General features: G+C 38.7%; 3 protein-coding genes across 7 annotated transcripts in view; 2 read left to right on the plus strand and 1 right to left on the minus strand.

Moving 5' to 3' along the window:
• The window catches only part of EFCC1 (EF-hand and coiled-coil domain containing 1), a 32049-nt gene extending 23897 nt beyond the window's left edge, over positions 1-8152 (plus strand). The window contains exons 4-8 of one of the 5 annotated variants that reach the window (XM_015874722.3): positions 670-805; positions 1136-1298; positions 2604-2762; positions 4077-4146; positions 5588-8152. In XM_015874722.3, coding sequence (XP_015730208.2) covers positions 670-805; positions 1136-1298; positions 2604-2762; positions 4077-4146; positions 5588-5721 — 662 coding nt within the window. In that variant the 3' untranslated portion in view covers positions 5722-8152. Of the gene's footprint in view, positions 1-669; positions 806-1135; positions 1306-2603; positions 2763-4076; positions 4147-5587 lie in introns of all 5 variants that reach the window. The other 4 variants (XM_015874723.3, XM_015874725.3, XM_015874724.3 and 1 more) reach the window with 4 other exon arrangements.
• Positions 1-18129, minus strand: part of LOC107319677 (haloacid dehalogenase-like hydrolase domain-containing 5) — a 67049-nt gene that overhangs the window by 27746 nt on the left and 21174 nt on the right. The window contains exon 11 of the transcript XR_014934848.1: positions 12425-12537. The gene's annotated coding sequence lies outside the window, so the exon portion shown is untranslated. The remainder of the gene's footprint in view (positions 1-12424; positions 12538-18129) is intronic.
• Positions 13964-16284, plus strand: GP9 (glycoprotein IX platelet). The gene is made up of 2 exons (XM_085516951.1): positions 13964-14086; positions 14584-16284. Exon 2 carries the CDS (start codon positions 14591-14593, stop codon positions 15215-15217), a length of 627 nt encoding a protein of 208 aa, XP_085373077.1. The 5' UTR covers positions 13964-14086; positions 14584-14590; the 3' UTR covers positions 15218-16284.

The following is an 18129-nucleotide window of genomic DNA, read 5'->3' on the forward strand; positions in this document are numbered from 1 at the left end:
ACGCGGCTGCCCCCCGGCGGGGCTCCGGTCAGCAGTACGGAAATACTACAGCTTTTCTAACGTGCAGTGTAAAAATGCCAAAATATTTCTGGAGCAGTAGACGCCTTGTGTACTAGTGCACGTACAAAATACACACATATTTAAGACACATCATTACCTGGCACATGGGGAGGTGATAGGATGACATTAAGCAGATATACCTAAGGTTGAAACCTGCCAGTCAGATGTTAGCTACATATGTAAATCACCCTCCCTACAAAACACGGTATGACAACAAAACAGAGGGAAATTAATACAAACTCTTGCACTCTAAATACACGCTTGGATGGTGAAAAAAAAGAACAAAAAGCCCACCCTAACAAATACTACAACAGTTTCATATGCAAAAGGCAACTGTGTTCCCTTAATAACACATTATCTAGTCACACTAAAATGAAAATAAAGAGCTGTAGGTTACCTGTAAGAGGATGCTGAAGCATTAAATGTTCTTAAAACAATAATCTCTGCTGAGACGACACCACCCCAGCTTTCAGCCTCTCTCCATAGCTGATAGTAGACCCTATGCTATGCCTTGCTGGTGCAGTTTAAACCTCTATCTCACCGGTTTAAATTGTCACAGCTGTGGTACCCTGGGGTCGTTTTGTAGCTGAGCAACTGTTGATTTCTCAGCAGACGAGCAGCTGTTCCGGGCAGTGGAGGGCCAGGCGGCCTCTGATGAAGAGGAGGAGAAGTGGGCAGGAGACCAGCAACCCGAGACAGCCCACATAAAGGAGATACTGGCTAAGCTCCCTTGCTGTGGCAGTGGGTATGTTCTGAGATTTATTTTACCTGAGCCCTTTGAGAATATTACCTCATGATCTGTGGGCACTCTGGTTTCAGTAAGAGGTATTAATCCTGCAGAGCCAAAATCAGAAGGGTTCTGTGCATGGGGCAAACAATGATCTGAATACTGACACCTGATCCTAATCAGCATCAGCTGGGACCTGCTCTGCTCAAAGATTTGTGGGAAGGTTGGTTTGGGTTTTTTTGTGTGTGTGTGCTTTTGATGTTGTTTTATCGATGTATTTATTTTTTACAAACACAGATCATCATCATAAGTTTTCACTTGCTTTTTTCTTCGTATATGTACATATAGATGTGATGAAAAAAAAACGAAAAAGCTCATGACTTACTTGGAGACCAGCAGTGCTGATGGCTATGAAGCTGCTGTGGAGCTAGAGGAGCGAATCAGCCAGCTCAGTGAGCAGCTGGAGCTTAAAGGGCACGAAGTGAAGAAACTGGAAACAAATATGGAGGAGGTAACAGGTGCCAAGCATATGGTGAAGCAGTTGTTTATGTACCTTTATCCACATGCTTTTACATTTTGTTGTAGCCATTCTACTTTCTATCCTTGGTGTTGCCAGATCTTTGTGAGATCCTTCCCTGTGAATGTTGACCCTTAGGGCTGGGTCTGCCATTCTGTGCTCAAACCCCAACTTTTAACCACTGTGAGTCCACAGCACGAGCCACCTGCACTACTGTCCTGTAGCAGTTACATTTTGGCTATGCATCTTCTGTCTCAGTTTAAAACCATTCCTCCTTGTTATGTCTATCCACCCTCATAAACAGTCACTCTCCCTCCTGTTTATAAGCTCTCTTCAAGTACTGGAAGGCCACAGTGAGGTCACCCCACAGCCTTCTCTTCTCCAAGCTGATCAAGCCCAGTTCCCTCAACTCTTCTTCTCAGGAGAGGTGCTCCAGCCCTCTGGTCATCTTAGTGGTCCTCCTCTGGACCCATTCAAAGAGCTCCATGTCATTTTTATTCATTATCCTGGCTTCATTTGGGTGCTGTACTCCAGAGCTCAGGTTATTCCTGTAGCACTCTCTCTCTTTTGTAAGGGTACCACCTATCAGAAACTGCCTTATTCTCAAAATGGACATTTGGCAAGGTAGTATTTCCATTTCACAACCAAGGCACAGATCCAAAATCTGGCTGTGCTAAGGGACTTGGGCAGAACCAAGGACGCAACCCACTCCTCTAAGCCCTGCAACCCAACTATTCACCATCCCTCCTCATTATCTAAGTTTTAAAAATAGCTTGTGCTCTACAATCATCATTCTCTTATTTTCAAGTGTTAAGGTATGAACAGGTATTAGAGGTAACCTATCTAGGGAAAGCAGTCAGAATGTTTTAATGCTACACTGAGCCACTGTCTGGAAGCATGATAAGAAAAAAAAAAACAACATAAACAATACATACAAATATACATAAATATAAAAGTATCCAGAAACTAGCAGTGAGGGAACACAAATCAGTTATGTTTTATAGAGGACTACAGGAATGTAAAGTGTTAGAAAGCTGAAGCAGGAATGCCAGTACCTAAAATTTCTGAATGATCTGCTAGCATCCAATCTTGAGTGAATTGCCAGTACCTGCAAGTGTGAAGCATGCATTTCCTAGCAAATATTGATTCTTTACATAGTACATTAAAGAAATGTACTTCTCAAGGTAGTCTTCTTGAGTGAACTGACATTTACCAGATAAAGGGGAAACCTTAGCTTTGCAATTGTTATGCAAGAAAGTTAAAAGCTCCAGTGCTTTTAATTCCTGTGTCATTATCCAGATGAAAGGCCCATTGCTAACTGAACTGCAGCAAAAGGTGGAGGAAACCGAAATGTTGAAGATGGAGCTACAGATGTTGGAGACTGAGAGAGTTAGGCTGTCACTGGTGGAAGAAAAGCTCATGGATGTTTTACAGCTTCTGCAACAGCTGCGAGACTTGGTATGGCAAGAAAGTAGGCCAGTAACTTAAAACTGTTTACAACAGTATTCTTTTCAAACCAAAAAATAATGTTCATTTATTCCATTCAGCACAAAATCCTACAGTAGCACTGATTCAGTATTAAAGCAATAATGCCCCTTCTCATATACCAACATTGTATTTTTCTGTGAGAAGTTTCTTATCTGATTAATAATCCAAACATGGATTTATAAAGGTGAACACAAGGACATCGCAGAAGTACATGGCTGGTGTGATAACCCCTTAGAAAAGAAATCTCAGTCTCTTGCTTGGGGACTGATAACAGCCAGCCAAAAGACAGGCAAATTGGATAATCTGCAGAACATGGGGTATGTTGGGAGCCATACTGTACTGCTGGGAGCTAATTTATTTGATAATGATTCAGAATTCTCCTCAATTTTCAGCAAAGCTTTGTCTAATCTGTGTGAGATGAGAATGCTTCCTCAGATGAGCACTGTGCTCTGGTAGAAGCACGTTCATGTTCCACTGATGACTCCAGGGAACAAGTGCAATATCTCATAATGTGGGTAACTTATTCTAGCACTTGACAAGGAAATTCTCTTTTCATATTGTTAGTCTGACATATGTATTGATAAAAGTCCAGTGGAGGATTACACTAGTAACAATTATGAGTGGCAGCCAGCATAATAACCTTTTGTGTCAAGACTTCAATGTGTCATTCACTGGTCAGCTGTATTACTGCAAATCATTTCTGCTTAGGAGACAATCCATCACCCAGTGCCATGTATTGGTGATAATAGCACTTAATTCTAATCATAGCTGGAAATACACCAATGCATGCTGCCAGCTTCCATAGCACAAGTACAGGCAATGATGCTGTCAATGAACGAGGAGATTTACAGCATTCCCAGTAGAATTTAGCAAGGATCCCCTAAATCTCTAATGGGTTACACTTCAAGCAAAAGAAACCTTATTCATCAGTAACTATCAGTAACACTTTCCCAGCCTATTACATATTCCTTCATGTTACAAATACCCCAGTATTACATTTGCAACAGAATCTACTAGAAAGCAATGACTTTCCAAAGGCAAACACAATGTGTCAGGAGTATTAAAAGCACACAGTGTGTTGCAGAGGTCCTGTGTAAGCCCAGCCTGCCACAAAAGTCTCCTTCTCTGGAGATATTCAAAACCTGCCTGGACACTTTCCTGTGCTTCAGCTTCAGTTTGGTTTGATTTTTCAAATGTAAATACACCGTGCATAAATTTTACTGCACACGTTTAAACTGGTGAAGAACATAATTGTGCCATAATATTATCTTGTTTTTTTTAAAGAACATATCTAAGCGAGCCTTGGGGAAAATCTTGCTGAGCACTTTGGAATCCTGTCATGACCCCCAACATGGTAAGAAAGTAAATCATGCACGAAGACCAAGAAGGATGAAAATAATCCTCTCAGAAACAACACTAGATAATGAAGAAACAAGTATGAAAAAAACACCTCAAATGCTGGGGACAGGGTGGGGAGAAAGAAACACTACACAGGAAGATAACCAGGAGACAGTGATGCTTTCTAGTCTACTACACTTCAGAAACAGAAAAGCATTCAGGGCTTTTTTTAGCTAGATTGTAATTGGAATTTGGCAGTAGGGGAACAATTCAGTATTCCACTAATGTCGTCAGGGCTTCATTCAAAACATGATGCTGAATATGTAAGCCAGCTATTTATTAGGTTCCCATCTGGGTGCATGTCATATTCTTGTTCTGCAGCAATGAGGGATTAAAAAAATATTTTCATAATGAAACTGCTTCAACGTAGAACTCCTCTAACAATCTTTCATGTCCCCCTTATGAAAGTGCAACTTGCAATATCATCTCCCTGGACAACGGTCCAATGTACCAGAGCTGCCTTTTTAGGAAGTATACAGGGATCACAGCCCAGAGGTTTAGGCTTGATTACTTTGTTCCTATTAGCAGAGCATTGGTACTTACATTCAAAAAAGGAACATTCTGTACCAAGCCTAAGAACATGGTTTGTAAGGGCTTTTAACAGGGAGACGGTTGTCAAAGACGAGATCATAGAAAAGCAGATGCAGCCCGAGGGTCTGGTTTTGGAGAATATTAATAACAGTGATTTAGGAAGAACAACATACAAAACATCCTGGGTTTTTCTGTTCCAAAGCCTCGCTGCTTGTTATAGTGAACCAACTGGCTCCAAGACACCCACACAGAAAGAAACTATATGTGACCTATAGATCAGGTACTGCCTTGTCAAACACAAGAGGAGACTGGGAGAATCCACACTACATGTGTCCAAAGGGTTCTACCATTTTTGCTGCAGGGGAATGCTGACTCCAAATGATGCTTCTGAAACAAATTACCTCCCTCTGTAACTGCAGCACAGTTCAGCTTCCTAAAATGAGTTAAATAGTGAAGTAGCCTTGTGAAGCTCTCTGTACATTCTGCATCACCACTGCCATAAACTCTTCACCTTCTCTGCTTTCCATTTTCTGACTGTGCAGTTAATGTGACTTAAGCAGCTTTCCTAAGTCTCTGAATCAAACATTTTCTATGCATTGAACAAGACTAAGTAAGCAGGCAGTTGAATGAGCGACCTTTTACTGTGATAGGAAATAGTAATTTTTATACATGAGAACTCAATAAGCAGTGAGTATAGCAAGAGAAATAATAAAGAAAACAGACTCTTTTTATAGAAATGGGAATTCATCATTTTATCTCAGAATGTAGATATGTTTTGTTAATTACTTGTACCAGTACCTGTTAAGAAGAAAGTGCAAATTTCTGTCTTTGTTCAAATGACAATGTTTGCAATTTTCTTTTTAAAGGAAAAGCCCACCTGTTTGAAGTCCTAGATACTCTTTACCACGAGTTGACAACCTGTGAAATCTTACAAAGCCAGCCTCTGGAGAAGGCTCAGAGTCGCCAGTCCTTGACTAACCCACTGGTCATCTCCTGCTGAGCAGCAGTGCCAGCTTCAGCCCCACGACCAACTGAGCAACAGCTCTCATTCATTCAAACATGAGATGAGTCATTAAGATCTGCCAAATTCAAAGTAACTCAGTAAAGGAGAAGAGTACTAGAATGATGAAGCCATGACATCAAACACCTGCTATTTCTGGGAAGAGCATCAGTTTCTCTGCTAACATCACATCCTCCCTTAAGTTAAAAAGCATTACCTTACTTAGCAGCCCAGCCATCCTTGCACAATGGCCCTGGAGCTGAAGTGGTTAACCAAATAAAAAGAATTCCAAATACATCAACCTGACCCTTTTAGATTTACAGCCCTGGTTACACTCTGCCTGAGCACAAATTCTAGCTTTTGTGATAACTCAGTTCAAAAGCAAAAGTCTGCCTATGTATTCAGAGGCAAGTAAACTGCTTCTACAACATACAAGTAGCCAAAAGACTATATTAAAAGAATACACTGAAGTGTAGCCAGTAGTGCAAGTCTTAAGGACTCGTGTTTAAAATACAGCTGTGTGTATCTGTATATGTGATTCAGTTATTCGCCTTATTTAATGCTAAAGATAGATCAGTTATTGCCATGCTGAATTTTATATTTGCAATTACACAGATCTCTGGAATAGCCTTTGCTGACAAAAGGCTTAGATTTTATATTAAAATTTCCATTTTAGTTCTTGGAAAACATATAATATAAAGGGAAGAACAAAACATTCGCTTTGCAGCAGCTGCCACTGTTGCACAAGCAAATGCCACCTGCAGTATCCGACCTTTTTTTTCTCATTTAATTTCCCTCAGTGCATGCAGACTTACACAAAGATAGGCCCCACTAGCAAACAAACTACATTAAAATGCTGTGTCTAACCATGGTGTCATTTTAATCAGCAACAGAATAAGTCCTAGGGGCAGAATTGGAAAATATATATATATATATACATATACACATACAGTTTCCATAATACTTTCACTGTTTTATTCAACTCTCAAACACAGAAACTAAAGAAGCAGAGTCCTTAAACCATTCAGTTGAACTTACGTTATTTTAAAGTGTGCTGGAAATCTTTTAAGAATATGAACTCATTTGCCTGAGTTAGTGCCAGAGATGAAATAAGACCATTCAGCTCAGAACTGTGCATATATGAGTTTTTTTTTTTCCATGAAAATTGATTTCATGTGGAAAAAAAAAGATCTGTGCCACAATCCAATTTGGGGATTAAGAGGATTTCTATTTCTTTTATTCATAATGCACTCTGTTGCTTATAGATGCCTAGGACTTTCCCAGGAAGAGAGAAAATGTCATGAAATTACTTCAGAAATAGGTTTATAATGCACATACATGCCTGATTATGGCTACCTTCATTATTGCAGGATTCCATCAGCATCCAAATTAGTAATATTTACTGTATCCACTCTAGAGATACATCTGCATGTATACTTGTATTATATATACTTAACAATGTCTTCATAGTACTGTGTTAATTATATATTTTTTCTATCCTTTTCACCACTGAGTTTCTACTTAACCTTCTCATCTATTTCTAGAAACCTAGATATAACCAGACTGATGTGCTGATGACAAAAGAGGGGAGGAGCAATACAGTCCGACTACTGCCTGGCTTATCCAAGCAGCAGTTGAGACGTGAACAGAAACTGGAAAATGTCACTTAACACTTAAGCTGGTGTTAAGGGAGTAGCAAACAGCTGAGATAAATGGAAGACTTTCTGCACAAACAAACACCACTTAACTTACATAAGAAACACCTAAATCACATCTAGTTAAGTTAGCTTCAAATAACGACATCCTTATTTTCTTACAAAATGACTCTATCAAAATGAATTTTGATACATCAGCATATCCTGATTAATCTTTTGAGTTGGACTTCCCTTTGTTATTTTGAATGTAACTGGAGAGAATGTTTCATTGCTGCAGCAATTCAGGTGCCAACAAAAGAAGCTGATTATTTTAACTTCAAAAGGCAATTTATGGGGCAGCCCTCAAATCCTGTAAATCAGAGGCATTGTACTTCTAAAAGACTTTCTTTATTGACCTTAAAATTGATTATTTTCTGAAATACTTTTACCTCAATGTTTTATACTGTCTGTCAACCTCAGCTGGGGCTGATTAATATTTAATACAAAGCTGCATAAATCTGTGACTTTACATCAGTGTAACTCAGAAATTTCCAGCTCTGCCTCAAAAGCAGGTAGGCTTCCACAGCTTAATTTATTATTTGGATCTCATTCAAAAGAGATTGTATAATAATCCTGGGAAGCAAAACCCAAAGCCTTAGGTTTTCTGGAGCCCTCCTTCAGTCGTTACCTCAGCAGATTTCAGCTACTTTTCATTTAAAAATAAAATAAATAAATAAATAAATAAATACCGTCTTTTGTAGTGTTTGAATCTTTACCAAATAAACAGAAATACCTGATCATGTCTCATTATTATCTTCAAACCATTCCAAACATTAATGTGGGAGCACTTATGACCTGCACTACCATTTGTTTTCATTGAACTCCTCCCAGAAGTAGCTGAAAGTGACCTCCTGTCAACCTATTGGATTTAAAGAATTTTAGCACCAAATCAATGTGGAAGTCTCCAGCCAGAGCTGCTCCAAAAGGTTTGTACACACTTTGGGAAGAAAAAAATCCCTGGCACTGGCATGTTTGTTTGCTGAATTTGCTGACATTGAATCTCCTCACCTTTATGATAGGGTCAATTAATTTCACAGATGGCACATTTCATCATAAAAGATTGTTGAGACTTCGATCTTTGTATTCATCTTACTGCTAAGAAGAACACTTTTAAACAGTGCTGCATGAAATAGAATTGCTAGGTATGATAGAAAGACAATAAACATTCCCAGCATCTGTGACTTATTACATTACCAGCCAAAGGTTCTCTTAGGTTTATAATTTCATGGAATTTAAAGACAATCAAGCCTTTAATATATACATTATCTTATTTGTTTAATAATTTTATTCATAATTCTGCATACTGCAAAAGCATCACTGTGTGTTTCTTAGTGTTAAATTCAGTTGTTTCATCCTTATTTCCTGATTTACACTTCCCTTTCAAATGGCCGTGATTTTCAGTGTTTCTGTTAGGATTCTATTCTGCTTTCCTGACTCCTTTGTAGAGGAAGATGAACTATACAAGTCCCACGCTGAGAGAAGCACAGAAATGATGACATTTCTGAAGAAGCAGCAGAGGACAAGCAGCACAATGTGTACAAGGCTGAAAACAGAATGGTGCTGGTCCTACCAGTGGACGGTCTGTGCCAATACGTCTATCTAACCTGGCCACAATAGCTTTCAGATCCCAACTTACTCACTGAGTTCAGCATAACTCAGGTTGTGAAATACTTAATTTAACCACCCACAGCATATAGAAACACACCTTTACATATTAATGAGACAAGGCATTTGAGCTGTGTTCTTATTGATGGTATATCTTCACTACAGGTTTAGTTCAGATGGTCAGAACAAGAAGCAAAAATTCTGCCCACCAGGCAGATGTATCCAGGTGAGGGCCGACAGGCTTCCAAACTACACTCAAATGCTACATTCTCTGTGGTTTTTTTTTGCATGAATGGTACTTTTGAGAGCACGACACAATTACCCTACAAATTACTATTTTGTGATTCTGCCTCAAAGAACTATGAGCTAATTTATCTCTGTCGAGGAGCAAGCAAAGACTGTAGGATGACAATGAAAAATATCACCATTCAGGTGTTTTTAACTACTGCAAAGCAAAAAGGTCACAAGATCTAAGTGTATGTAGTTGGAAACCACTTTTGTTCTTTAAGAAAGTTTCATTGTTTTATAGTTCTGGTTTTGCTGACTTGATTTTTTTTGCAAGTACAAGTGGAAAAACTTTCTCTGATAAAGTAAATGTTCAGTATATTGTCAGGAATTTTCTGTCTGAAAGACAGAAAAAGAAAAAACAGAAGAAAAAAGCAAAAACAGAAAATTCATGGAGGGCCACATGAAAGCTGAAAACACAAGGAGACAACTTGCCCTAACCATATTTAAACCCCTCCCCCCTCAGAAAAAAAGCAATAGCAAAGAGAAAGTCATTTTGTTTTTAAACTGATCTGGAAAATAAAACTCATTATACATTCACAGGATTAGTCCAGCATATGCAGCAGTCCTGCTTTCTTTCTTGACAAGCACTGTACCTCTGACCAGCAGGGATCAGCTCTGGGGACACGCAAAGAAGTCAGTGCTGCTGCTAATTGCTGATGAACAAACATCTGTCATGTGCTGGGCTGAGACACACTGCTGACTCATCTACTGAAGGACTGACAGTCACCCAAAAATGTCACCAGGTTTTGAGAGACATTTGAAAGACTCTTCAATGTGCTCAGATTTTAAACACAACAGCCTGCCAGGCCCCCCGAGACCTGCCATGGGTAGTGTGTAGCACATGCTACTACCATGGAAACCACTTCTAGGTCACCTTTACATAACAGCACAGAGAAAACATCACCAGCTCCACCATTACAGCACACTTCTTTCCAATGAAGAATGCAGTAAACAGCTTAACTTTTACTGTAACCACACATAATATTCCGCAAATAAAAAGCTATACTCTCCCCAGTATAAAAATGGGAAGCTACATACTATGCGTGAGGTGTTCTCTCTGCTGTTATACTTCTAGTCTCATAGGGAGGGAAGCAAAATGCCTGATCCCATGCATCCATTTTGTAACTCAAGACATACAACAGCCCTTGTTAAACTAATGCTTTAGAGAGAATCATTAATGCTGGAGAGAACCTATCAAGAAGGAAAACATAACTGGAGCTGCTTTTATGCATCTGACTGAAGTTACATATAAATAAAAGTGACAGAACCAATAATTCGAGTCACAAATCAGATTTAAGGAGCCACTGAACTGAACAACAAATCCAGGGAGTAGAGACAGAAAAGAAACAGGAAGCATTTCAAGTCCTGAAACACAGAACTATCCCAGGACGTGAGAAATAAGAAATAATTGCATATCAGATGCTTTTCTATTCAGAGAACACCAAAGATTTACTGATGCAGATGGGAGAATCTGAGCTTTTTGCAGTGAATCTCAGTGAACGCTCTGACCTAATTATTTGATATATGGAATCAAGATGTCAGATCTATGAAGGAAGTGTCTTTTGCATGGAATTTGGAAAGCAAACTTATTAATAAAGAGAAATACGGTTTTTGTATTATATTGATAAATGTGAACATTTTATTTCTGCAGTGATAACTGTAACAAAAATGTGTTGCAACATTTCTAGCTTATGCATATAGCCCTCCATTTCAACAGCTATAAAGCCTCAAGATAGACATCTATATTTTTTACTGATAACAATTTATTATTGTTATTGTTATCCTGTTATGTAAACAGGAGTCTAGTGAGTGGCCACAAAGAGAGACTGGAGAAGCTGACAGGCAAAGAGAGGCTGAAAAAGCTGGACAAGATGGGCCGTACAGGCAGAAACAGATTTAGCAACAAAAATCAGCTTATATATTATCAGGCTCGTGTGCTACCACTACTAAAAGTAGAAAGAACCAAATCCAGCTATTTGTATGTAACTGTTGGAATTTGCTTGTTACAGACTCCAGATTCAATTCGTTCCTGCATAGATGAATAAACTCTGTAAATAATTTTAAAGCTGCATCTGCTATTGAATGATAATATTATGGAGACCTGGTTAGAACTTCTGCTGAAAATTAACAGCTGGAGATCTTTGAAGGATAGTGGAACTGCAGTTGGACTGGCTCATAAACTGTCAGACAAATAAAGAGCAATTACAAGTCACATTTTCCCTTATTTTTTCACTTTCACACAAAGTCCTGCAGCTACAGACTCAGGAGTGCTGACAAGTCACATTGTGGCCCTACAATGGCTATGTTACCTTGCAAGTGTGTTCAGCAGACCCCCAGAAAGGTCTTTGGAAAGATTTTTCACAGTGATAAGGAGAAAAATGAACTATAATAGAAAAGTCATTCAGATTTATTTCCTAGAAATAACTTACAAGAATACTTCAGAAAATACCTTCAGCAATCACAATGCTGTTTACACACTACCTCATCCTAACTAAACACAAGGTAATTTTGCTACTCAAACAATTTGTGCATGTCATGTTTGCTTTGTTTGATCAGCAATGACAATGAAATGATAAATTGTTATTTGGCTACATCTGGAGCACACGGCCAATCACTGAAAACCACCCTTCCCCAGTTTCAGATCCTCCAGTATTCACTGTTTCCTTTGACCTTAGATTTTGTCTTGGAAGAACAAATGGCCCTTTGTCTGCCCAAAAGCAGATAAGAGATATTTTCCAACAACCAACTTCTACATTGTCTGGTCAAGGACAACTGCTTGTGTCAGTGCTTTATATTCCCTGCTCACTTCTAACAATTCTCATTTGTCTTTGTGTTCTAAAACACGTGGATTATTTATTCTGAACCAGTCCACAGAACTCCCACCAATTTCACAATGTTACATGGAAAGCTCTCCTCAGGAGGGAAATACTCACACCTTACCATGTTTCATCAGTTGATATTCACATATTTCTCTGAATGAAATAAATATTGGATATGCAAGAATAAGAAAATATTTCTCTTCATACCATGAGCAGAAACTGTAAGTGTAGCAGCCAGAGAAAGACAGCAAGCACATACCTGCCTTCCCTTGGTAAAATGATGACACCGTTACTTACATATAAAATCTGCAGAAATCTGTCATCAGATCAGTCTTTTTTTGCTTTAAATATCTTGGAGTTTTAAGAACGCTGTTTGGAGATGGTTGGAGTGAACTGATGCAGCCCATAGCCTAAAAAAAAAGAAAAAGTTTGTTGAAATGAAGAACAATTCTTTATGTTACACATCCAAAGCAAGTTTACCACCTATTAATTAAAAATAAGTTGTGCTGATTTGTAAGTTGTAACTATTACTGTGTGTGGATATTGTTTTGGAATAAGATGCCATTTTCTTCTTCAGTTTTGACAAATGTTTTTGGATTAAAGTAAAGGAAACAGACAGTTTCTGCAGCAGTGACCATCATGAATTTATCACGAGTACCTGTTTCTGAAGAGGCTGATGAGCAAATGAGACATACATCTGCTCTGGTTCTCTAAAGAGGAAAGATATATCCCTACTATCACTATAATCTTAAGACTTTAAATTGAGTTTGAGTGATTCCTTGGCTATTGGCATGTGCTGAAAACCATGATGCACCTGCAAGGCTGCCTTGTGAAGAATGTAGCGACAGCTGTTCACTTGTGGGTCCTCTTTTTCACACCGCAAAGATGATCACAAAAGCCTTTCTCATGGTCAGATTGCACAAGCAGATTTATACACTCATCTGTTTCTCTGCAGCGGCTGTACAATGATATTGCTGTTATTTTTGTACTGTATCAGGTAGCACCCAGACCATTCATTGTATTTTAAGCATTCAGCCCATGGGGCTTTTCCACGTATAAACGAAAAATGCTGTTAGCAACTCTGGACTCATGAAAATTCCCATCACGCCATCACCTTTGAAACCTCTCAGAGATGAATATCAAGAACATTTGTTCAGAGTCACAAGTATTTTCACCCTCTTCAAGACATTCGTTTATGTGCTGGCTCGGAGCAAAAAAGACAGGTATTGAATTTCAGTTTACAGACTTCCCTGCAAATAATAGAAGCCTAAAAATAAGGTGCCATCTGCACTGTGTATTAGTTGTATCCAGTATCCTGCAGGCTGAGAAAATCTCAGTCTTTGCTGAATTGAGAATTAGTTCCTCTGCTTCTTTTCTCAGATGTTCAATTTACGTCCACTAAGAACTTTGCCCCAAGTAAAACTGCTCACTGTTCTGTACGCTCTTTTATTTCCACCATTAATCACAGCCAAAACAAGATGCTTCTTGAACAAGTATTTCCAAGCATTGGGTTTTGATGGTGATACTTGACAAGTCAGAAAAAAAAATAAAAATAAAAATAAAAATAAAAATAAAAATAAAAATAAAAATAAAAATAAAAATAAAAATAAAAATAATAAAAGGAATTTTAGAAAATGTAGGGATTTTCAAGGAATTTAGGAAATTTATCAGATGAATGATTTTAAATTGTTATGAAATTAAAATGTTCAGGTTTACTGGGGGAAAAAAAAAATAGCAATAAAAATAGCTGAAAAGCATTTCCTCCTGTCTGCCATGACAGATGTCAACCATTTGACAGGACAATCTCCATTGAGAATGGTTTCCTATTTGTACGTAGAAAAAAGCTCATCAACTTTATCCCATTTCCTTACTGACTCTTTAAAAAGCCAGTTCTGGTTGCTATATGAACTCCAGCTCTTAGCCAAGCAGAAGAAAGGAAGCAAGAGGGGAAAAATAAAGGTAAGAATTAGCATCCACCTTCTCATCAGCTCTTTCTTTCTTCCTTTCTGCATTTTTGCCAGTTATTAATTTTATCTGATGTAAAGTATCTCATTCTTACATATTAAATCTGAAGAGATTTTTACTTTTATTACTTTTAAGATATTACTTTTCAGTTATATCTAAGTATCCTTTTTAAAAGTCTACTTAAAGAAAACAGCTCTAATAGAATCTTGAAGAATATTGGATAAGGACGTAGGTTCAGACATCAGTTGTATTAACTGTACTGAGGAGTTGGACTCAATAGTCCTTGTAGATCCTTTCCAACTCTGGCTTTTCTACAATTCTGAGATACTTAGTGTGATAAAAAATGGCTCATAGGAAATGAAAACTATCCTCCATAAACCTACAGCTCATGAGTAATCCTGAGAAAGAAACAACTGTGTTCTAGTTCTGCAATTAGACATAACTAATTTTAATAATACTTATTGCCAGTATTGTTATTGTTCTCTGGGTAGCTAAAGCATGAACAAGGCAGAATTCATCACTGCTGCAGGATTTGCCTTATCATTGCTGTTTCACGTGATCCAAACTGAAGTCTGTCCTCCTCCCTGCAACTGTAAGCCCCTGGAGGAAATGAAGGGCTTGCAGATAGACTGCAGTTCAAGGAAGCTGAAGGAAGTGCCTGCCTTACCCATTAACACCAAGAGGCTTTATCTGCAGAATAACAGCCTGACCACAGTTTCTCCTGGTGCCTTTGACAGCTTGCTCAGCCTGGAGGAAATAAAAGTATCTGACAACCCGTGGAACTGTGACCGTCATATTCTGTATTTAAAGCTCTGGATGGAAGATTTCTCCGAATCCTCTCTTGCAAACATCAGATGTGCAACCCCTGCCCCTGTGAGGATGAAGCCCTTGAAGCAGCTGACAGGGAATGAGCTGGGGATCTGCAAGAGGCTTCTCCCAATCAAAAGCCTTCAGTTTTTTTGGAGAGACCTCGTTTTAATTGGTGCAGCAATCTTTACACTTATTTTACTAGGATGGGCTCTGAAATCCTCAAAAAAGCTGGTGTGCCAAATAAAACTAAGTCAATACGCTTCTAGGCGTTCACTGTTGCGGAGACGTATCTCTAAAAGCTACAAGCTGCAATGAGCTCTTCACTAGCTTGAACAGAACCATCAAACCATTTGGCCACAGGAAATATGGATGTGCAGACAATGCCAGCTGTAACGGTAAGATGCTACTAACAGATCCCAGGACACAAAGCCTGGGTCCTCAGATAAGCAAGTTTCACTTCCTTTCAAAAACAAGCTTGGAATAAAAGGCAAGTTTCAGTCTGCCACGACCTACTCATACACAAAGTAATATTTTATTCTTTTTACCCTTACACTGAAAAAAATAACAACGCCTGTCTAATTATTGCTTTAAACTTATTGTATTGCTTTTTTCAGAGCAATACACAGAACAGTTTCAAAAGCCCTTAGTCCGTTGCTAAAATCCATGTAAATATTTTGCTATTACATCGATACCAATTACATTTAGATGACACTCAATAATGAGAGCATGACAACAAATTGCTTTAGTTGCATAATGGCCACATGGCTGCTTATTTTGTACCAAACTCCTTCCTGGGGTGAATCTGCTCCATGACAGACCTCTCAGTACATGGGAGCACTTAGAAGCAAAAGTGTCTTTCTATTCCCTGACCTTAGAAGACAAGTGCAAAACCTGACCACTCAGTTTGCAGATACACCTAGAAAAAGCTGTGTTACTGGAAAAATTAAAACTGAAACAGCAGCGATTGGAGCCCTTATGAAATGGATCACAAACGGAAGTCCTGAAGTGGTTCTTTTAACTTCGTAACAGCATCGTCAGACTCAGATTGCTCTGGAACTGGATCAACATCGCCACCCAATGGCTCCCTGCATCTCCCCATCCTTTCAGCATCTCAGTAACGGGCTGAGATAGTGATTTTCCAAACAAGCCACGAGCTGCTGTGAGCAGCATTACTATAGGTTTTCTGCAATGAAATTTCAGATGTTACAGAAAAAATTGCTTTCTCCTGACAGAAACCTAAAGTTAGTATACATCTGGACATTGGGCAATACACTCTCCGTTTATTTTACACACTGTGGTTAATAAATTTTAGGCCCACTTCAGGTTTTCTGCTACTACAACCCAAAGTCACAGCTCCATTACATTAAAAGCTTACATTAAAACATCCCACGTTTCCTTTCTTCCAAACTTGCAAAGTCTTGAGGAGCTTAAATGCAAATAATGATTTGAATAATCACTTTGCCACTGTAATATCACGCTATCAATGTACAATAAAATAAAGGGGGAATAAATGCAGAGTTTCTTTACTGAACACTTCAACATTCTGCCAACGTACACACATGGGCCAACTGGTAGCACCTATACATGAACACACTGCTGCTCCATAGGATTTGGGTTGGAGCTGGAAAAAAACTGGGAACACTAATGGGAGCATACGATGTTCAAAGGGATTTCAGCTATTCCCCTTACAGCACAGTCCTGAGGTGGCACCTCCAGTCTGCAGTGACAAGATGGTGGAGGTCAATATTCAACTTAAGGAACCACACAAAGATGCCAGGACTTAGGGTCAGGTCTGTGATGAGTTGCCAGATCTGACTGAGGGGTACCACGGTTTTCAGTTTCATCAGCCACTCTTCGGTGTATGAAACTGTGATTAACAGCTGTGCTTAAGAAATCTGTTCTGGTAACAGGAAAGGTTTCTGAAGCAGGACGTCCTCTCATACACTCTCGAAAACAGGCAAGGAAAATGGATGGGTGACTAAGACAGATAAAAGCCTTCAGAAACTTAACAGAGGAGAATCTGCACTGCATTCATGCAGATCATTAAGTGCTGCAAATGAATTTGAAATTTTAAATGACAAAGAATCCAGTATCCACAACTGAGTCATGTTAAAGTTTGTGGCTTCTAATACTCAAAACAGAAACTTCAAAAACCTCATGAAGGCTTTTTTTTTCCATAGCATTTCATATAAAGTCACTGTATGCATTTATTTAGAAGGTCAGAACTTAATTAATTTGCTCTGTAACTTAAAATCTCAAGCAGTGGCTCTGAAATATAATACAGTTCTACCAACCAAATTCCATTATCAAATATAGAAATGTACAAGCAATCTTGCACCTGCAACAAAGGCTTTGCAAAATAATACATATGATCCATAGCAAAGACAGAGAAATATCTGGTCATGTAATTATCTTTGTGGGAGTAGTATCATTATTTGCACTAAAATGAGACTATACAATTAATTCTAAGTATTAAGAATTAATATCTCTATGAATATATCTTTCTAAATCAAAATACTTTGAAGTGCTTTCCTCAGACTCTGAAAACATAAGAAGTGTTAATTAACATGAGAGTGACATCTTTCTTCTGTCACTTTGTCCTGGCTGATCAATAGGTTAGAATTCAGTGACCTGTTGAATTCACAGTCGCAGAGTACCTGAAACAAAGCCCAACCAAGTACCTGTATGTCTGCTCATGCTAGAAGGTTACTACAGAGTGCCAAAAATCCATATGGGAACTTGAAAAGGAATAACCATGAAGCTACCAAAAAATCCATTGACTCAGAACACTCCAATCTGGCCTGTGTTAGCTCAGTCACAAAGCCGGCTGTGGCTAGCTGTCCTGCACAGCTATCTATGGATAAATGCAGCTCTCATTCAGCAATGCTACCATCAATATACTCCATTTCACAATTCCGTCCATTCGAACTGAGATGGAAATTTGGCTTTTTTTTATTTTTTTATTTTTTTAATAAAGAATGCACTAGCAAGAAGTGCTGTGCCAAAGTATGAGTAAAGCTGCTTTTTATTAGCATCTTAACTCATCACACAATTTAAAAGGGAGTATCTATTAAGCAGCAGCTTGTTTTGCAGATGAGCTGCGTAGCAGTTAAAATACAACACCAGACTGAGACAATTTCTCTTAGTGCACAACCAGTTTAGGAGGCAATAGGCAATCACACAGACACCGGTGCATAGGTCAGATGCACAGCATGATGTTAACTGAC

Source organism: Coturnix japonica, chromosome 15, assembly GCF_054131305.1.
Source record: "Coturnix japonica strain WE chromosome 15, WE-NBRP24, whole genome shotgun sequence".
Taxonomy (NCBI): domain Eukaryota; kingdom Metazoa; phylum Chordata; class Aves; order Galliformes; family Phasianidae; genus Coturnix; species Coturnix japonica.

What these genes read in the sequence shown, in the direction of transcription:
- GP9 (XM_085516951.1), top strand. Translation starts at nt 14,591, where the DNA reads ATGAACAAGGCAGAATTCATCACTGCTGCAGGATTTGCCTTATCATTG.